Genomic DNA, 16,616 nt, shown 5'->3' with positions numbered 1-16,616 from the left:
CAAAAAAAGGTCACTGCTGAACTATTAAAAGGCAACAATTTTACCAGTTAGGTAGTCAGCACTGTTTTATGTACCTTACTGGTTATTTAGTGCAATTAAACCTTTCCTAGCAAATCAGTGATACACAAAATGTCCAATGATTGGTCATTGAGATGTCTGTCAATCTTAATTTTTAACTAGTGAGAGAAAAAAACTGTTTTGGTTAACTGATGTTGCTCAAAATGCTTTCAAATTACTGATTGGTGCATTTCATTGGTTCATTCTCAATAATCCACCTTTGATTAGGTGCCAGACATATACCCAACTAAGAGCTTCATGTTTGTTTTAGTCTTGGTTAACAGAATGTAGCAAGATGAATAAAGTCCTAGCTGCACCTGACATGGGTAAAATAATAAATATCTCGTTCCCACAAATTAATATCTTGTTGCCACAAATTAATATGTCGTTCCTGCAAAATAATATCTTGTTCCCACGCATTAATTAATTTGTGCGAACAAAATGATTATTCATGTTATAAGTCATTCATAAACACGAATGTGAGCAATATTTGGATTTAAAACCGATACCTTCAGATTTCTGTCTGTGTGTGTCTCATTACACTGCATGGAAGACACGGAAGATATTTAGAGATCCAATTTATTTATTTTAAAAAGCACAAAAGCATCGGTAATCAGGTCCCCATGTCTGCATTCATTCTCATACGCACTCCATCCTACTGCAGAAGCCGCTTTCTGTCGCTACCTCCATGTCTCTGTGACCCACATTCGTTCAAGAGGGGAAAAATAAAAACAAGAATGATCGATTTCTTATTGTCTCAATTAAAATAAGAAAAATATCATAAGATATAGGATGCCCAAGCTTGCTGCTTCGCCTACCGGACATAGCTACTACGAGCTCCGGCCCGCCGCGGAGCTCTTTTGCTTGTCATGCCGGCATTTAGGCAGCTGGCTGGCCGGTAGACAGACAGCCAGCTGATATTGTAGTTTAGGGTAGGATAGGAATAATAATATTCAGGACTTTATGAACATACTCGTTAGCAGTCACTTTACATCCGAAGGCTGGTGGGCTACATGCTACGTAGCCTATTATTTATCCTGTTGTATTTGAATGCACCACAGTTACAGGGACACGGTGATTGGTCGAGATGTATTGGGATGAAATTAGACACACAGACAGAAATGTGAAGGTATCTGCTATAAATCCAAATATTGCTCACATCAGTGTTTATGAATGACTTATGACTTGAATAATTATTTTGTTCACACAAATTATTTAATGCGTGGGAACGGAATAGTATTTCGTTCACACAACTTAATTATTACGTAGGAACTAGATATTAATTTGTGGGAACAAGATGTTTATTATTTTACCCATGTCAGGTCACGGGCTCCATGATTTTCAAATGGTTGGCACTTTCATAAATTAATTGGGACGACATCCATATGTCATTACTAAAGTTCAAACTTCAACTTGGTTCTAACTTTCAACGCATTCAATTGATGCGTGTTTTGTTGTCATGTTGGCTACCTTGCATAAAGCAGAAAGTTAAGCTTTTATGTCAATGTATTCCAATTTTTAGTCCTATGTGTTACAGCCTACAAAATTTCGAAAATTATACTTGCCTGGCACACTTCTACGCACAACAACATTGCACAGCAACGTTGCACAGCAACGTTGAACAGCAACATTCCTGATTCCTCTTATTCTGCCATCAATGCCCAATATGGTATGAACAAGAAATGGGTGTATTTTGCACCACCAGAGGGAACTTAAGTTTATGAGATTCAAGAGATATGGTTCCAGCATATAAAAATAATTTTTATTACAAAGTATACTTGAAAAAATGCTGATTAAAGGCATTAAAACAGAGACACCCACAGGGATTGAAAATGAAGACCTAATCAGGCCAAGGCTCTCTGAAGGGGGCTGGTAAGGCAGGGTTCCTGGAAGCCATCAAAACAAACCAAAACGCTACAAAAGATAATCCCACCTTCGCTTGTGAAGGATAGGAAAGCCAACTCCAGGAGAAACACAGTACAAAAGGAAGAGAGAACCTCTGCCATGACCACAGTGGGCTTTTTCATTGCACCTTTTAATTTTTATGTCTCAAATATAAAATAAAACCACTAACTCGTTTCTTTAACCTGGAAGTCAAAGAATTGTTCTATAATCCAGTTCAAGGGTGTTTATTTACACATTCAGACTTCACTTGCAAGGATCCAGGATAATCTCAGGTAAAATTAGAAAACTGGCGTGCAAATAAAAATCCAGATTCCCATTTAAAAGGTTTCCAAAGCTATGTGTGGGGGTGTGTCTATGTGATGATTGAATCTTGAATCTGCTTTCACTGCAGTGATTGGTGGATCCCTTAGGGATGAACTTGTGTCATCCATGGCTTCTGTTATCAACCAACCAATTTTTTGATGGTTTTTACGGCTTCATTGTTAATATTTTACTGACAGATTCGTCCAACTGCGAGAAACCCAGTTAAAAACAGAGACGGAATATACCGTAATTTCCGGACTACAAGCCGCTACTTTTTTCATGCGCTCACAGCCCTGCGGCTTATTCTGTGACGCGGCTAATTTATGGATTTGATTGGCGGCCGCCATGTACGTACTTTCGGGCACGGTGAATGGTTTTGTATGCGCCATCCACCACCAAGCACAAGTCATTTTTTTAACACACCTCTGAGCAGCCAAACAGCATGGAGGTCACTTCAGGTCTTAGACACTTCAGTCATGGTTCAACAAAAAGAAACACGCATGCCCGGCCGCATCCCAGAATCCTTTGGTGCCATTAGACCCAACGTGCACTTGATCGCCGCTACAATATGATAAAGCTTTCAAGTTAAAAGCAATCGTTAAAAGCAGCGTGAAAAAATCCCCCATCAGTAAATGGAAATGCCGGTCAGCTGCGTGACGGAGAGAACAGCGCATGCTCAGAAGTGTATTTACCTCTGAGTCATAGTAACTCGGCTGGCTGCACGTAAATATGTGTGAATAACATCAGCCTTTATTTTGTCGGGACACGACTGGAAACACAAATCCATTTGGTCGTTTTTACCGTTTCTGACTGAGCGGAATTTTGCATTGAAAAGCTCACAGCCGCCGTGTGAGCTTTTCGGATAGGAAGGGGAGACAAGGAGCCCGCTTGGCGAGCGCAGAGCGCAGAGGCGTCCGGGGAGCAACAAGTGTTTGTTGTGAAAGGAAGCTTCTGACGAACGCGCTGCGCTGAGGCGCGCGTATCGCGCTGAGGCGCGCGGTATTTTACTGATGTTTTTTAACCAGCCCCGTTAGTACCATAATGCTGCCGCGACACAAGTGGAAGGAGAGCTGTTCCTTTTCACCCCTCCATGCACTGCTGCTCCTTGCTCATTCTTAAACACGAACAACAGTGTGGCGAGCCGGGCGTTGGCCCCGCCTTTAGCCCCTAAGACTCATGGGAAATGGGGGATCGCGGATGTAAATTTCCTCATCATAACTGAGGGATGTAATGTTGATTATATGGTTACTGTTAGTAATTTTATGTATGATACCTAGTTTGTCAATAAGTTAAAAAAAATTTAAAAAAAATCAAATAAAAAAACCCATAACTGAGGAACTTGTGAACAGAATAGAGGTCCATGCTGTTTCAGATGTGGGTGTAATTAGATACATGAGCTTGAGACAAGGCCAGTACCTGCCCACAGTGTGGTAATGAGCCATGCACACTCTGGTAGTCAGGATGCGCTTTGTCGAGGCAGCGGCTTGTATACTGATGCGGCTTGTGTATGTACAAAAATATTTAAGCACGTTAAAATAGGTGGGTGCGGCTTGTAATCGGGTGCGCTTTATAACCCGGAATTTATGGTTATTGTTTTGGTAGTTAACTTGTTCTGGAAAAGGCCTATGTGACCTGAGGCCTATAAAGTATATAAACTTTGACCCATCCAGCCATCACTAAAGACTCTCAGCACTTCAAAGAGGGAAAATCTGTGTTAATAAAAGCACACAAAGAAAACTATATAAAGTATCTAAATAATATATACTACAAAAACTGAAGGGTTTGGTCTACACCAGGGGTGTCCAACTCTGTCCAACTCTAGGCCTAGAGGTCCGCCCTCTTGCTAGTTTTCCAGAAACCCTGCCTTATCTGCTGTTAATTACCTGGATTGTGTTTAGTCAATGAGGGGCTTCAATGGCATATTGGTTGGATTGGTTGGAAAACTTGTAGGACACTGGCCCTCCAGGCCGGAAATGGACACCCCTGTTCTACACACTAAAATCAAACAGGTCCGTCATTGTTAAAGGCTATAGTTGGTACTGGGGATGCGGCTGGGGCTATTAATCCTTGTTTTGAGTGCCACTTTCAATTTGTCATGTGAACCATTGATATACACGACCCTACACCATGTTTGGTGATTAGACATTTTCCAATTTTCCCATAATAGCTGAAAAAAAATCATTTTTTTAAGTTATTCAACCTACTGACAAAATCCTACAGAAGCGTTTGTGATACAGCAGACAAGATACATGTTGGTTTCCTCAACAGTAGCTGCATAGCATCATTATATGAAACCAACAACAAGTACAAACAGGCTAATTACTGGCAAATTATTGTGATGTTTGAAAATAAAATCTTTGCCTGAATAGAGATCAATGAAGTAATTAAGGATGCTCTGGCAAGTGTGAGTCAGCCTGACAGATAAGTAGGACGCATTATCATCTTCACCATCTGAGAATCTGTACTAAGCTTCTTTAATGCGCAATTCTAACCTTAACATAATAACAACTCACATGAAAAGAAGGAGCCTGGATAGCTTTTCTATTAGAAACCTGGCAGGTATCGATAAGTTAGAGGACATAGAACAGCTTTTGATAATTCTGTTAGCCAGCTTTATGAGCTATAGAAATGTGTATTATATTCCATTGTCCAAATAACAGTAACACCCTGTCCGTGCTTAAGGCACTTAGGAGTGCCAAACAAAGCCTCACAGGCCTGGCTACCTGCCTGAGAAGACTCATCAAACAAGCAGAAGGCCTGAAAATAAACATAATGTTCTCCAGTGAACCATCCAAAGTATGCTCTCAAATGCAGCAGGCATCACATAAGGCCAATGTTCTCTGGTGAGCAGGTCTGAGAGCACAAGGAAACTGGTTTTGTCTCCTCTTGAGACACTTACTCTTTAGTAAGTGAGCTGACATCAGGTCACCATGCGCACCGCCTGTAACGGCGGGTGGTACAAGTGCTGATGACTGAAACATAACTGACTGTGTTTAGCTTCTGGGTGTACTGAATGCTACGGGTTTATTTCTATTAAAAAAAAAAGTGCAATGTTCATAGATAGCGTACATTCACCCATTGGCCTAGGTTTTTGTCTGAAATTCAGTAAAACACAGCAGGAGCCCCCACTAAACATGACTTTTTTTTTCCACAGTGGAATCTACTTTCCCTCCATACAATTCATAGAAATCATTCAAATAGTTTCAGCCTCTAGGTTGTGCAGTGAATCATCTTTTTTTCAGATGGGGAGGTAGCCAGAGTGAAGGAGATAAAAATGAAGATGTAAACAGAATGAGCTTTCTGTTCTGTAATGCTCTCCGACATTCTTCAGTGTGTCGGGGGGGTTGAGCTGGCTCTGATCATACAGAGAGTTAATGGCCACAGCACCTGGCTTACTCCTCTCTGATGAAAAAGAGAAAGAGCAAAAAGCTAGTCAGGTAGGAGAAATATCTAGAGGATTTGCTTGTTTATCCATTTTTACTCATTACTACACTGTAAAAAAAAAGAAAATTACGTTTTTTGTTCGTGTGGCATTTTTCTGATAATGGAGGATAATAAAGAAAATTAAGCTTAAATAGCATTTTTGAGTAATTTTTTAGTCAAATTGTTGTTAATCAGGGGCAGACACAAAAATGTTGTTTAAAAAAGGTTTAAAAAAAAAGGTTAAAAAAGGTTTTTTAATAAATAAATCCTGCTGTTCACCTTTCGGTATATCCCTTCAAGGGTCGCCACAGCAAATCAGCTTTCACTGATTCACACAGGTGGTTTGGCAGAGATTTTTATGCAGGATGCTTTTCCTGAAACAGCCCTGTATTTTATCCAGGCTGGCGACCAGCATAGGGAGACCCAGATTTAAGTCTCCTTATGGCTACATAAGGGCCTAAGGGCCCACACTGGATGAAACTCAATGCGCTCCCTGGGAATTAAATCCAGGTTTCCTGTGCGCCAGCCTTACACCCAACCAACTAAAGTAAATGTACCACTTGGACTTTTTCTTTGGATTGAGGTTTAGTCTTTGTTTTAATATAAAGAAGACAACCTCTGCATACGTTGATGTGAAATACTCTCAGTGAAGTGGGGGGGGGGGGGGGGGGCTTTTTTCATAAAAGTTGGGCTGCTAGGTTGCTGATTCTTTACGTCACTCATCAATTGGTGTTCCCTCTGAACCAATAGCTAAAGTGCTAATTTTCTTCTCAGCCAATCACAATGGAATTCCTCCCTCCAAATTCATAGAAGTTAGTCCGCATTCCAGACATTTTGCCGGTCCACTTCCCCCCATTCTCCTCCTGGCACTTTGTTCCGGTGCAGTCTGGCCTTAACCACCATCAGCGTCAGAGCCAAGGGGTCTCTTCACTTTGTCTGTGATCATCCCAAGCATGTTAGATGTCTTCAGCCCATAGCCCAACTGCCAAAGACTACAGACTATTCATGCTCAAGTCCTGTTTCACTATTAAATCTTCAATAACACTTTCAAGATTTCTATTGAGGTTCCTCTGTAAATATTACATTACGTGCTTTCCCCAAAACAGCAGTGATGTGCTCCAGCAGCCCCATGGACTGTATTAAAGGAGAAATCAGTACTACTAGTCAGAGAGAAGCAATCAGCATTTCTTTTTTGGATTATTGGCTTTTTAATATTATAGTAACTTTGTTTTTTAGCGTTTTTATTCATTTTTACTTTTCCCATGCTGTGTCCACTACCTTCTAATTTTGAGAAAAAAATTAATAAATGTGTGTGAGACTAACTTGTATGATTTCCCAAATACAAACGTCCTCCTCTAGGAAAGAGAAACCTTGGATAGATCTGAAATCGCATTCATAAAACACTGCTTCTTATGTTAGTTTGTGCTTTAAACATTCATGTTTTAAATTGAAAACTCCACTGTGTGAATGTGTATGAAAAAAAAATGGTCCATTTGTTGTGAGTGTGAGGCCCTGCAACAGATTCACAATATATTCTGTTTGTTTTAAGGCTTTTGTCCTTAAATAGATGAGATATAGGGTCCAGCAACCTGGGACACTGCACAAGACAAAGCCGGAGTAACGGATGAATGGATGAAAATGTAAAAACTTAAAACAATATTTCTTTGAACCTTCTCCTATCTATCTATCCCATCATCTAACCCAGCGGTCCCCAACCTTAATTGCGCCACGGACCGGTTTGATGTCTGGCAAAATTCTCACGGACCGGTATGTTATATGTGGCGGACACACGCTGCAGCAATGCTCCAATAAAGGCAGAGACACGTGATGAGACGTACTCTGCACTTTTATTTTGACACGCTAAACATTGTACATCGCACAGGTGTCATCAGCCTCTCCCCTTCCCACACTCATGGTGCTAAAAAGAAGTAAACACAACAGGAAGAAAGAACTAAGGGTGAAACAACATAACTGCCAGATGAAAGGACCCGTAGGCAAAAAGAAACACCCGTGCTCAACCCTATTTTGACCAAAGCAGGCAAAGGGGATTGATTTAATTCCCTGTGCTGCCAGCTCCAACAGAAACCCCTGCAGCCTCCGGAACTCCGACAGCAGACCAAACGTGCACGTGACCAACACTACAGTACAACAAGATAACATGACTTGCATGAAAACTGGTATTTTCTAACAATAAACACGAACTATGACATGAGCAACATCCTCTCTGCCCGCATCACTCCCTGGACACTATTATTATAACATTTAAACATGCCTTTAAAATAAGTGCATGGAAATCCGACTCACCACAATTCTGAATGGTGCGTGGGATCTCCCGTTGGGATAAATCCGTATTTTAAGTAGGACTCCTGATACTGTCTATAAATGTAGCTTTCTGTTTTTGGACGTCCAAGGCTCCTCTTCTGTCTCCTGGCTGGGCCTTTTCCACTTGGCAAACAAACTTTCCAAAGATTTTTGTTTTTTATTAATTTTTTTTGTTCCTGGGTTTTATTTAGCGTTATCCTATCACGTGACCGATACGAGCGAATTGGCCTGCGTCAAGAGTAACATAGACGGATGTAACAGAGAATCGGGCAATTTTTCAAAATAAAACATCTTTCATGTAAGTTATTTTATTTTTTCTGAGCGGCCCGGTACCAAATGACCCACGGACCAGTACCGGTCCGCGGCCCGGGGGTTGGGGACCATTGATCTAACCCACACACAAAGGGAAATAATGCCCATATGGAAACACTGATTTGCTAAAAACATACAAATTAGCGATTACTTTCAAATAGAATCAGCCGGAGTGGCAACACAAGTTGCATTTCTCCCACTTTGCACACAAAATTGAACTGAAAATATTTTTTTGTTTTTGATTTTATTCTAAGGTGACAATAAAAAAATACTGCAACAAAGTGGGTGAAACCTCATAAACATTTAGAGACAATTTTGACCAAAAAAAAGCTTTGGAACCTTTCTGGTAAATTAACCCTTTTGCAAAATATGACTTTATGCTTTATAACTTCAGAGAATTAGAGGTGGGCTGAAATTAATCATCAGTTAAACACAGTTGGAAGGACAAATGCTCAGCAGAAGCAGAGTTATGTTTGAAATCTGCAGAGATCACCATGTAAACGTTGAAATATTCTCTTTTAATGCCAGAGCTCTCTACAATAACTGAGGGGAGGAAAGTGCTCTTAAAAAAGGTCAGTGAGAAAGTTGAAGCAATTACTTAAAAAAACAAAAAAAAAAGTTCAGGTTGCAGTTTGTGGCTTTACTCATCACTTGACTCTGAACTGAAATGGACCACAGGCCCTTTGGTCAAGCACAGATACACACACACACACTTACACACAAACAGAAAACACAAATCTTCTGCAAATATGTTTTTCATTTGTCACAATTAAAAGAAATCTTCTTTTGACAGAATATGGCAACTTACAGGGCAATTACTGTGGTCAAGTGAAATAGTTAAAACTAAAAAACAGCTGTCATAAATATGTCATACTGTTAAAGTGGTCACAAAAAATCCAAATCGATGGAATGCTGAACTTGTTCTTAAAGTTTGGGTAATTAAATTAAAATTGTTCAAATATAAACTGATAAGTTCTGCACAGCACCATAGGAGTGTGTTTGTTCAATGAGACAACAGTATTACAAAGGATGAGTTGTGTTTGTAATATGCATCCTGCGCCCTTAGGTTTCTAAACAAATGTGTCCGCCTGGCTTTTCGCAAACAGAATTCTGAAAGTGTTAGCATCTTCTGGTATTTTCTTTTCTTTTTTATGGGTGCCAGTAACGGCAGATGTACAATATTTGCTTTTCACTGTCAGACAACAGCTTGTATTACCTTTATATCAGTAGTAAGTTGAACTCTTTTACACTGAACAACACAAATACATTTCTTCACACATAACTCTTCATAGATCGTGTTTTCTTCCACACAAATCAAATGATTAAAACACATTTCTCTTTAATTCTTCCAGATGAACACACGGCTTGGGGGATGAGAAGGTACCGGAGAGAAAAGGTAACAGGCAATTTCCTTATTATTGCTTTCTATAAATTATTTTTGAAGCAGTGGGTGACATAAATTATTGGTTTGAGCAGGCTTCCAACAGCTGTGCAAGAAATCTGCCCACATGCTTTGCTGTATGTGTAAATCAGTGTTTTTGCTGGTCAAATCCAAAGGGAGCTGTGTCCCGATATGCCATATTTGTGTCTTTTTCTTTTCAGATCTCACAAAAGCTGGGATATAACCTTCGACTGATATCTTCCAGCGTGAATGGATTACCGTTTTTTCTTTTTCTTACCTCGCATGAACGCTTGTTTCGTAGCTGAGATGGAAATAATTTCTGGCTGGCATGAAGTTAAGTAGTTTGGAATGAAAAGTTTATGACAAACTTTTCATTTTTGTGGGGCATTTGGCTTAAAAGTTTGAAGATAGTAAAAGGTCATAACGGCCACATGCACATATGTTTGCATCAGTTTGGTTAGTGTGCATCTGTCACCAGACACCAGGACACATTTTCCCATGTTTGTCAATCCGACCAAAGGCTGACTGGTTTTCAATGAAGCCGGTAGATACATCCTATGATTTTCCTTTTAGAAGTCTTCCTTTTTGATTATCTGAAAATCATCTCAGAACAAGCATTCTAGAGTCAGTCATCAATCTTTAGTCAAATAAACCATCATTGCTCATGATTCTTCTAAATGTATTGACTTAAAAATTCCCCCAATAAAACCTTCCAGGACTTGAGTTATGAAGTAGCTTCAGGGTTTCAGTAATTTGGTTGAGGATTGTAAAGTATCATGACACCAAATTGTCTGCTTGTCATTGGTTGGAACTCTTTATTTTATTATTAATTCTTGGCAGACTAGCAACAATTACACATGTGGGCTAAATTGCTGGTACTCCTCTGTTGACGGAAAACTGGCTGGCAGTTTGTCCATTACTCGTGAGCCAACTGCTCCAGATGTGTCTGGTTGAAGGATAGCTTCTCCAGGTTTTGTCTCCTTCCACAGATGTTCAAAAGGGTTGAGATCAGGGCTCTGAAGGCTTCTTCACAAATGTCAGATGTGTTGCTCTCAGACATTTTTCGGTATGTTAGCTCTTTGTTTTGGGTCAATTTTCTGCAATAGAATTTCCATGACCTGCCACCAAGACCAAGCTTTCTAACACTTGGCAGCACATTTCGCTCCAGAATACTTTAGGAAAATGGTAAATACTTACATACTGTTTTACTACCTTTTTGGAAGGCCCAAAACGCTTTACAGTCAGTCAGCCATCCACAAAAACATTTACACACTAATGACGCCTCCACTGCCGAACAGTGGCACCAACCTATAACCACCATGAGCAATGTGGGGTTCAGCGCCCTGCCCGAGGACACTTTGACACACGGATGGGCAGGGTAGGGACCGAAACTGCAATCTTCCAATCAGAGGTTGACCACCCCACCTCTGCACTACAACTGCTGAAGTCTTAACTTAGTGTTGCACCCTGCACACGCTGCACACGCTCAACATACCCTTTGGCAGATGCTGCTGAGCAGCTCCAGAACAAAACCAAGTGTTCTTTTCTTGGTATTCAACATTTTTGCATTTGTGACTATAGAGCAGATATGGCTTGTTGAGGTGTTGTCACATGCATCTGTGCGGGGGTTTACCGATACCCATCTAAGGACCAACCGAGTGGTCTACAACCTCACTATTTTATAAAGGTGCTCTGCGTGCCTCGTACAGGTTTTTCACCCAAAGACAGCCCGATAAGGGCAGTTGTGGCTAAGTCATTGAAAAGCTCCACTTTTGTCCCATTTGTCAATGGTGTTGGGGTGTGCTGCATATTCCAGTCCCTATTTACAGTCTTCTGTAGTCTCCTGTGAGGCTCACCTTAACTCAAACAGTGACAGATGATGTGACTGGACACATGCACCGTCACATAGAGTTCCCCTTCAATGCCTTTGGTGGTTATTATAGGTTTACTTTTACTTTATCGGTCTCTTCAATCTGTCATCAGTTTACATTGCAACAACTTCTGAACAACATTTAACTGCTTGGTGATGGTTTCCTCTTCAGAATGCTTGCTAATAATTTTCTTTGGAATCTACAAAGAAAAATCTTATTCTTTTCATCTCCCTCCAGAAGACACACTTTAGCTTAACATGTTGCTATGTTCACTTTTTAAAAAAAAAATCTTTTCCAGAAGAGCCATCATTTTTGTCCAGGTGTGTACTTCTTGAAGCGTAACGTCGCTGTTTCTTTCATTATGGCGTAGTGTTGCGCTTGAATTCATTTTATAATGCCGAAAGAAACATCAAAACATGAGCAAATGTGCTTTATCCATGCCCTCCTATGGTGACATTTGTCTAAAATACATTTCCATCTGGCCCTCTTTTGCTACAGGCGAGCACACATACTGACATGACTTCATTAAAAAAAGGGAATAACCTGTATTAAAAGATTCGATTTTTTTAGATTCATGTGGACAATATCGGGCATTAATGTCAGTAGAAATCGTGCCTGCGCAAGTTCCCCTCCTGACGCACATCAAACACAGTTCACGGGAAAGTTTCTTGCAAATTAAAAGAAGCAGAGGCTGAATTTCCTGACATATTCTGTCAACAATGACGAATGTTTGTCTGTGATGTCAAAAAGAAGGCACATACAAACCCATAACATTGCATCATTTCAAAACAGATTAAAACAGAACGTAATTTTAGACACACTTGAGTGTTACTTGAGCCACTTAGTTTCCAAGGTAACGAGTAGGGTATATTTAGAGCGAACTAAGCTGTGAAAGAAGGAAAAAAGTGTTAATAATATTGAAGGAGCAATTACAATTAGGAAGAGTCAGATAGTAAAGATCAAAACACCTCATTTGCTTACAATTGGTGGGTGAGAGAATGTTCAAGAACAACCACCCAGCTCATTCAGCACCACTTCTGACACTTGCGTCATTCAGTATTTAGTGGCATTACTGATTCATATGGTGCAGTGGAGGTTGCATTTGAGCTGTTCATCAATGGAGGTTCAAGGAAAATATAACCGTCAATGAAGAAAAGTTCTTTTATTATGATTTCTCATGGACTTTAGACGAGCACCTCAAAAAGGAAAAAGGAGAAGAACACAAATATATTTGTATGCCCTAAAAGAAAAGAAAAAAAGGTCATTTTCTCCAATTTGAGGGCATAAAAACCACTACACAAAGCTTTTTTTTGTGTGTGGATGGAAATTAATTCTTGAACATATCATAAGCCAATACTATTGATTTCTCATCTCACAAAAAAACTTAAATTTCAGAATTTAGTCTTTTAAAAAAAAGAAAGAAAAAACTGATAACCACCAAGTGTTTTTGTGCAATTTTTCTCATGATGCAGGACAAATATAAAGATTATTCATCTTAAAATGTCATCTGTGAGTATTTCTTAATTCAAAATGTTGTGAATCAGGAGAAGACGAAAAAATGCCATTGAAAAAAGCTTTTGAGTATGACGTACAAGTTACAACGGCAAGCCAAGCCATAAGCTGTAAGCTAGTGGGAGAGCACGTAAACAGATGGCGAATGGGAAGTGGACGGGGTTACAACATTCCCGCTCACAATATAGAGGGAAATTTCTAATGAACTACAGGAATAATATCACAATTTTTTTTTTGGGGCTAAAAATAGCAGTCATAATAAAATGACCACTGGAAACGATTTTACAATATATCAAAAGGTGACTGGAGAGGGACATTAATCGAGAACTTAATTGAAAATGTGTTTATTACACAGTTTTTTTTTTCCCTTTTTCTTTTTTTTGGAAAAACATTCCAAATTGTGCAAATTTGTCAAACTACATTGCTCACTAATTCAAAGGAATTCAAAGGATTTCCTCCAAGACTGACAATGGTAGACCATTGGCATACAAACATGTGAAAAACCTGTCCTGTTTCTAACTACTGGTGAATGCTACATGATAGATTATCAAAATAGTAAATGTAAAAAGAAAGGGGGTCACACAATGTGGACTGATGGTCAAAAAAAGTATGGAAAATCAACAAAATGGTTATAGGTAACAAAGTTGGCATGTCTACTTAGACCAGGATGAAGAGAAGCTTTGGTGCAATTTCAATAAGGAAGATCTGCCTAATCACCAGGTACGCTGAGTAGGGACTGAGTGGATTCTTCACTCCACACGTCACTCATCAATTGGCGGCAGTGGCACAGGCGGTAGAGCGGGTCGTCCAATGATCGAAGGGTTGGCGGTTCTATCCCCACTCCCCCCAGCCAGCTGTCAATGTGTCCTAGGGCAAGACACTTCACCTTCCCTGCCTCCAGCGCGGCTCCACTGTGTGAATATGTATGAATGTCCAGGTGATGGTCAGAAAGAACGTAAGGCAGCCACGCCCCTGTCAACCTGCCCCAGGACAGCTGAGGCTACATTTGTAGTTACCATCACCAAGTATGAATGAGGAGTGAATGAATAATGAACATATTGTAAATGCTTTGAGCGCCAAGAAAAAGCGCAGATAAATCTAATCGATTATTATTGGTCTTCACTTTGAGCCAACAGCTAAAGTGCCCACTTCTTCACAACTAATCACAATCAAATTCCTGTCTTTAAATTTGTTAAAGTGTGTTTTCCGCATTCCGGACATTTCGCTGGCCCACCTCCACCCTCCTCTGGGCTATTTGATTCGATGTGGTCTAGACTTAACCATCATGAGTGTCTGGATTCTTTACTTAGTCTGAGGTCATCCCAAATATGAGCCCAACTGCCAAAGACTAATGACTATTCATGCTTAACTATCAAATCTTTCAATCATACTTTCAAGATCTCTCATTAAAATGATGTTTGGACTTTATAAAGAGCTTCAGCTACTCATTGATTTTAAATTTCAACTGAAAAAAGTCTGTGCTTGACTTCTCAGAATTAAAATTATTCAGGTTTTATTTTTTTTATGTAAGTGAAAAAAAGTCAGATTTTCATAGGACACACATAGCTTTTATTAGTTTATTCGTGACACTTCATTTGAACTCCTTGCACATTGTGGATTCTGATACATTTGTTTTACTAGATGTTGCATGGCAACATCATTTGCTTGATACTCAGCATCATTGTGAAGCTCTGCAACGACGCAGCAGGAATCAATAACATCTGTACTTACCATCAAAACTGGTTTCTTAGAATTGACAAATTCTGTCTCTGCAGAAGTGGATTTCTGTGAAATTGTAGTTGTGCAGCTAGGGTGAAAAAAGTACCATAAAAAACAAAATTATTAATCTGTCACAGTCAACACTGCAAAGTTAATTTCGCAGTGCTGCCCTGAGTTTGGCAGAGCGACCGCGAGGATTGTCTCTAATGTCGTCCTTTTCTGGGACGATCACTTTTTTCCGCAGAGGAATCCAGCAGACACTGCTGCCGCCTTCTGAGTTCCTGCTCTCCAGCTTTTCTTTACTCCTGCTGTGCTTCCGTTGGCTAAAGTGATCCAGATTTGACAAGTCCTCCCCCTGCAGAAAACGTTTGACCAGTCTGTCCTCCAGTGAATGAAACGTGATCACGCAGAGGCGTCCTCCAGGTTTCAGCATTGCCTGGGCAGCACGCAGGCCTGCAAGCAGTTCATTCAACTCATCGTTTACAAAGATGCGCAGAGCCTGAAAGGTTTTAGTGGCTACATGAGCAGGTCGCTGAAGTCTGTCTTTGCGCGCATAGATGACTGCAGCAGGAAATGCTCCTAGAAACATACAAAAAAAGAATAAAAAATCATAAAAGTACATCTAATGGACCCACTGTCAGCCCAATAAAACACTTAAGTAAATCCTCGTGGAATAATATCCACTAAATGGATCTTCACACATTTCAAACACCGGTTTTCTTTTATTTTTTTCTTTTAAACATCTTTACTTTCTTCTTCCATCCTCTGCATCTGTAGCAGCTTCATCTACTGAGCACATTTTTAAAATAATGTTTGAAAAGTTCTTAGACCTGTGTGTTTTTTCTAAATGCAACAAGCAATCCACTTTGTCTGGTTTTAAAGGAGTGAAATTGTCAAGCAAATTGAGGTGCTGACATGGTCCCTCCCTGGATCACATTGCATGTAGGTTCCGATTTCATTTTTCATAATAAATTATATGTAATAAATAAAAACATAATATATTTTTGTTTGTGTGAATTTTATGTATCTTTTTGATAATTTGAAACATTTGAATATACAAATGAGAAATCAGACAACCAAAAGTATGCCACATTAATTAATATTGTATATAAATATATTTCATTTAAGTTGGTTTGTCTTTATGGCACCTAATGTAACAAAAAGATGGGACAGCGTTTTTTTTTCTACATAAGTGAGGTGATAGACAAATGCTTTGAAACATCTGGAGGCTAGACCATTGAGTGTGTAAGAGATCTGGACTGAGTGACCCCTCCTCCCTTGAGTTCCAAATGGGAACTACTCAATCCCATAGACTTTTTAGAGAAATAAAAGCTATTACACAGTCGTTCTATTTGTCAGAATAGGCATTCTTGCTCTGAAACCTTTTTTGTTGATGATATTTTTTCTTTATCGCAAGTATTCAGGTAATAAATTGGCAAATCAGATGCCCCACCTCAATGTTTGATTGACAGATTCTCCAGAGCCACTGTCAGTGGAAGGTGTGTGGACTTTCAACAATCTCACTCCTGATTGGCAACAGTAGTTGCCATAGAAGCATGGCGACTTCCTTATGGCAGAAAAACGACGGCTGAATTGGCTTTATTTCACTGTAGGTATTTTCTATGAGAAACGTCACACTAGTTAGTCCAGTTCTACTATACAGTCAATGGGATAAACCAACGTATTTTAGGAAATTCCATCTTTTACTCCAAAATGTTTCTTTAAAGTAATATCAATGACATTTTGATTTTTATAACAGAAATAAAGACTTATATAGAGAATTCACTTTT

At 39.6% G+C, this 16,616-nt stretch overlaps 1 protein-coding gene across 7 annotated transcripts in view; it reads right to left on the bottom strand.

Annotated features, from left to right (window-relative positions):
- Positions 1–14,653: 14,653 nt before the first annotated feature.
- mettl15 (methyltransferase like 15) overlaps positions 14,654–16,616 on the bottom strand; it is a 59,848-nt gene continuing 57,885 nt past the window's right edge. For 5 of the 7 annotated variants that reach the window (XM_020713439.2, XM_004067038.4, XM_020713445.1 and 2 more), the window contains one exon: positions 14,702–15,405. In XM_020713439.2, coding sequence (XP_020569098.1) covers positions 14,978–15,405 — 428 coding nt within the window. In that variant the 3' untranslated portion in view covers positions 14,702–14,977. Of the gene's footprint in view, positions 15,406–16,616 lie in introns of all 7 variants that reach the window. The other 2 variants (XM_020713430.2, XM_020713442.2) reach the window with 2 other exon arrangements.

The sequence above is a fragment of the Oryzias latipes genome, chromosome 3 (genome assembly GCF_002234675.1).
Source record: "Oryzias latipes chromosome 3, ASM223467v1".
Lineage (NCBI taxonomy): Eukaryota > Metazoa > Chordata > Actinopteri > Beloniformes > Adrianichthyidae > Oryzias > Oryzias latipes.
This window is presented reverse-complemented; position numbering and strand designations above follow the sequence as displayed.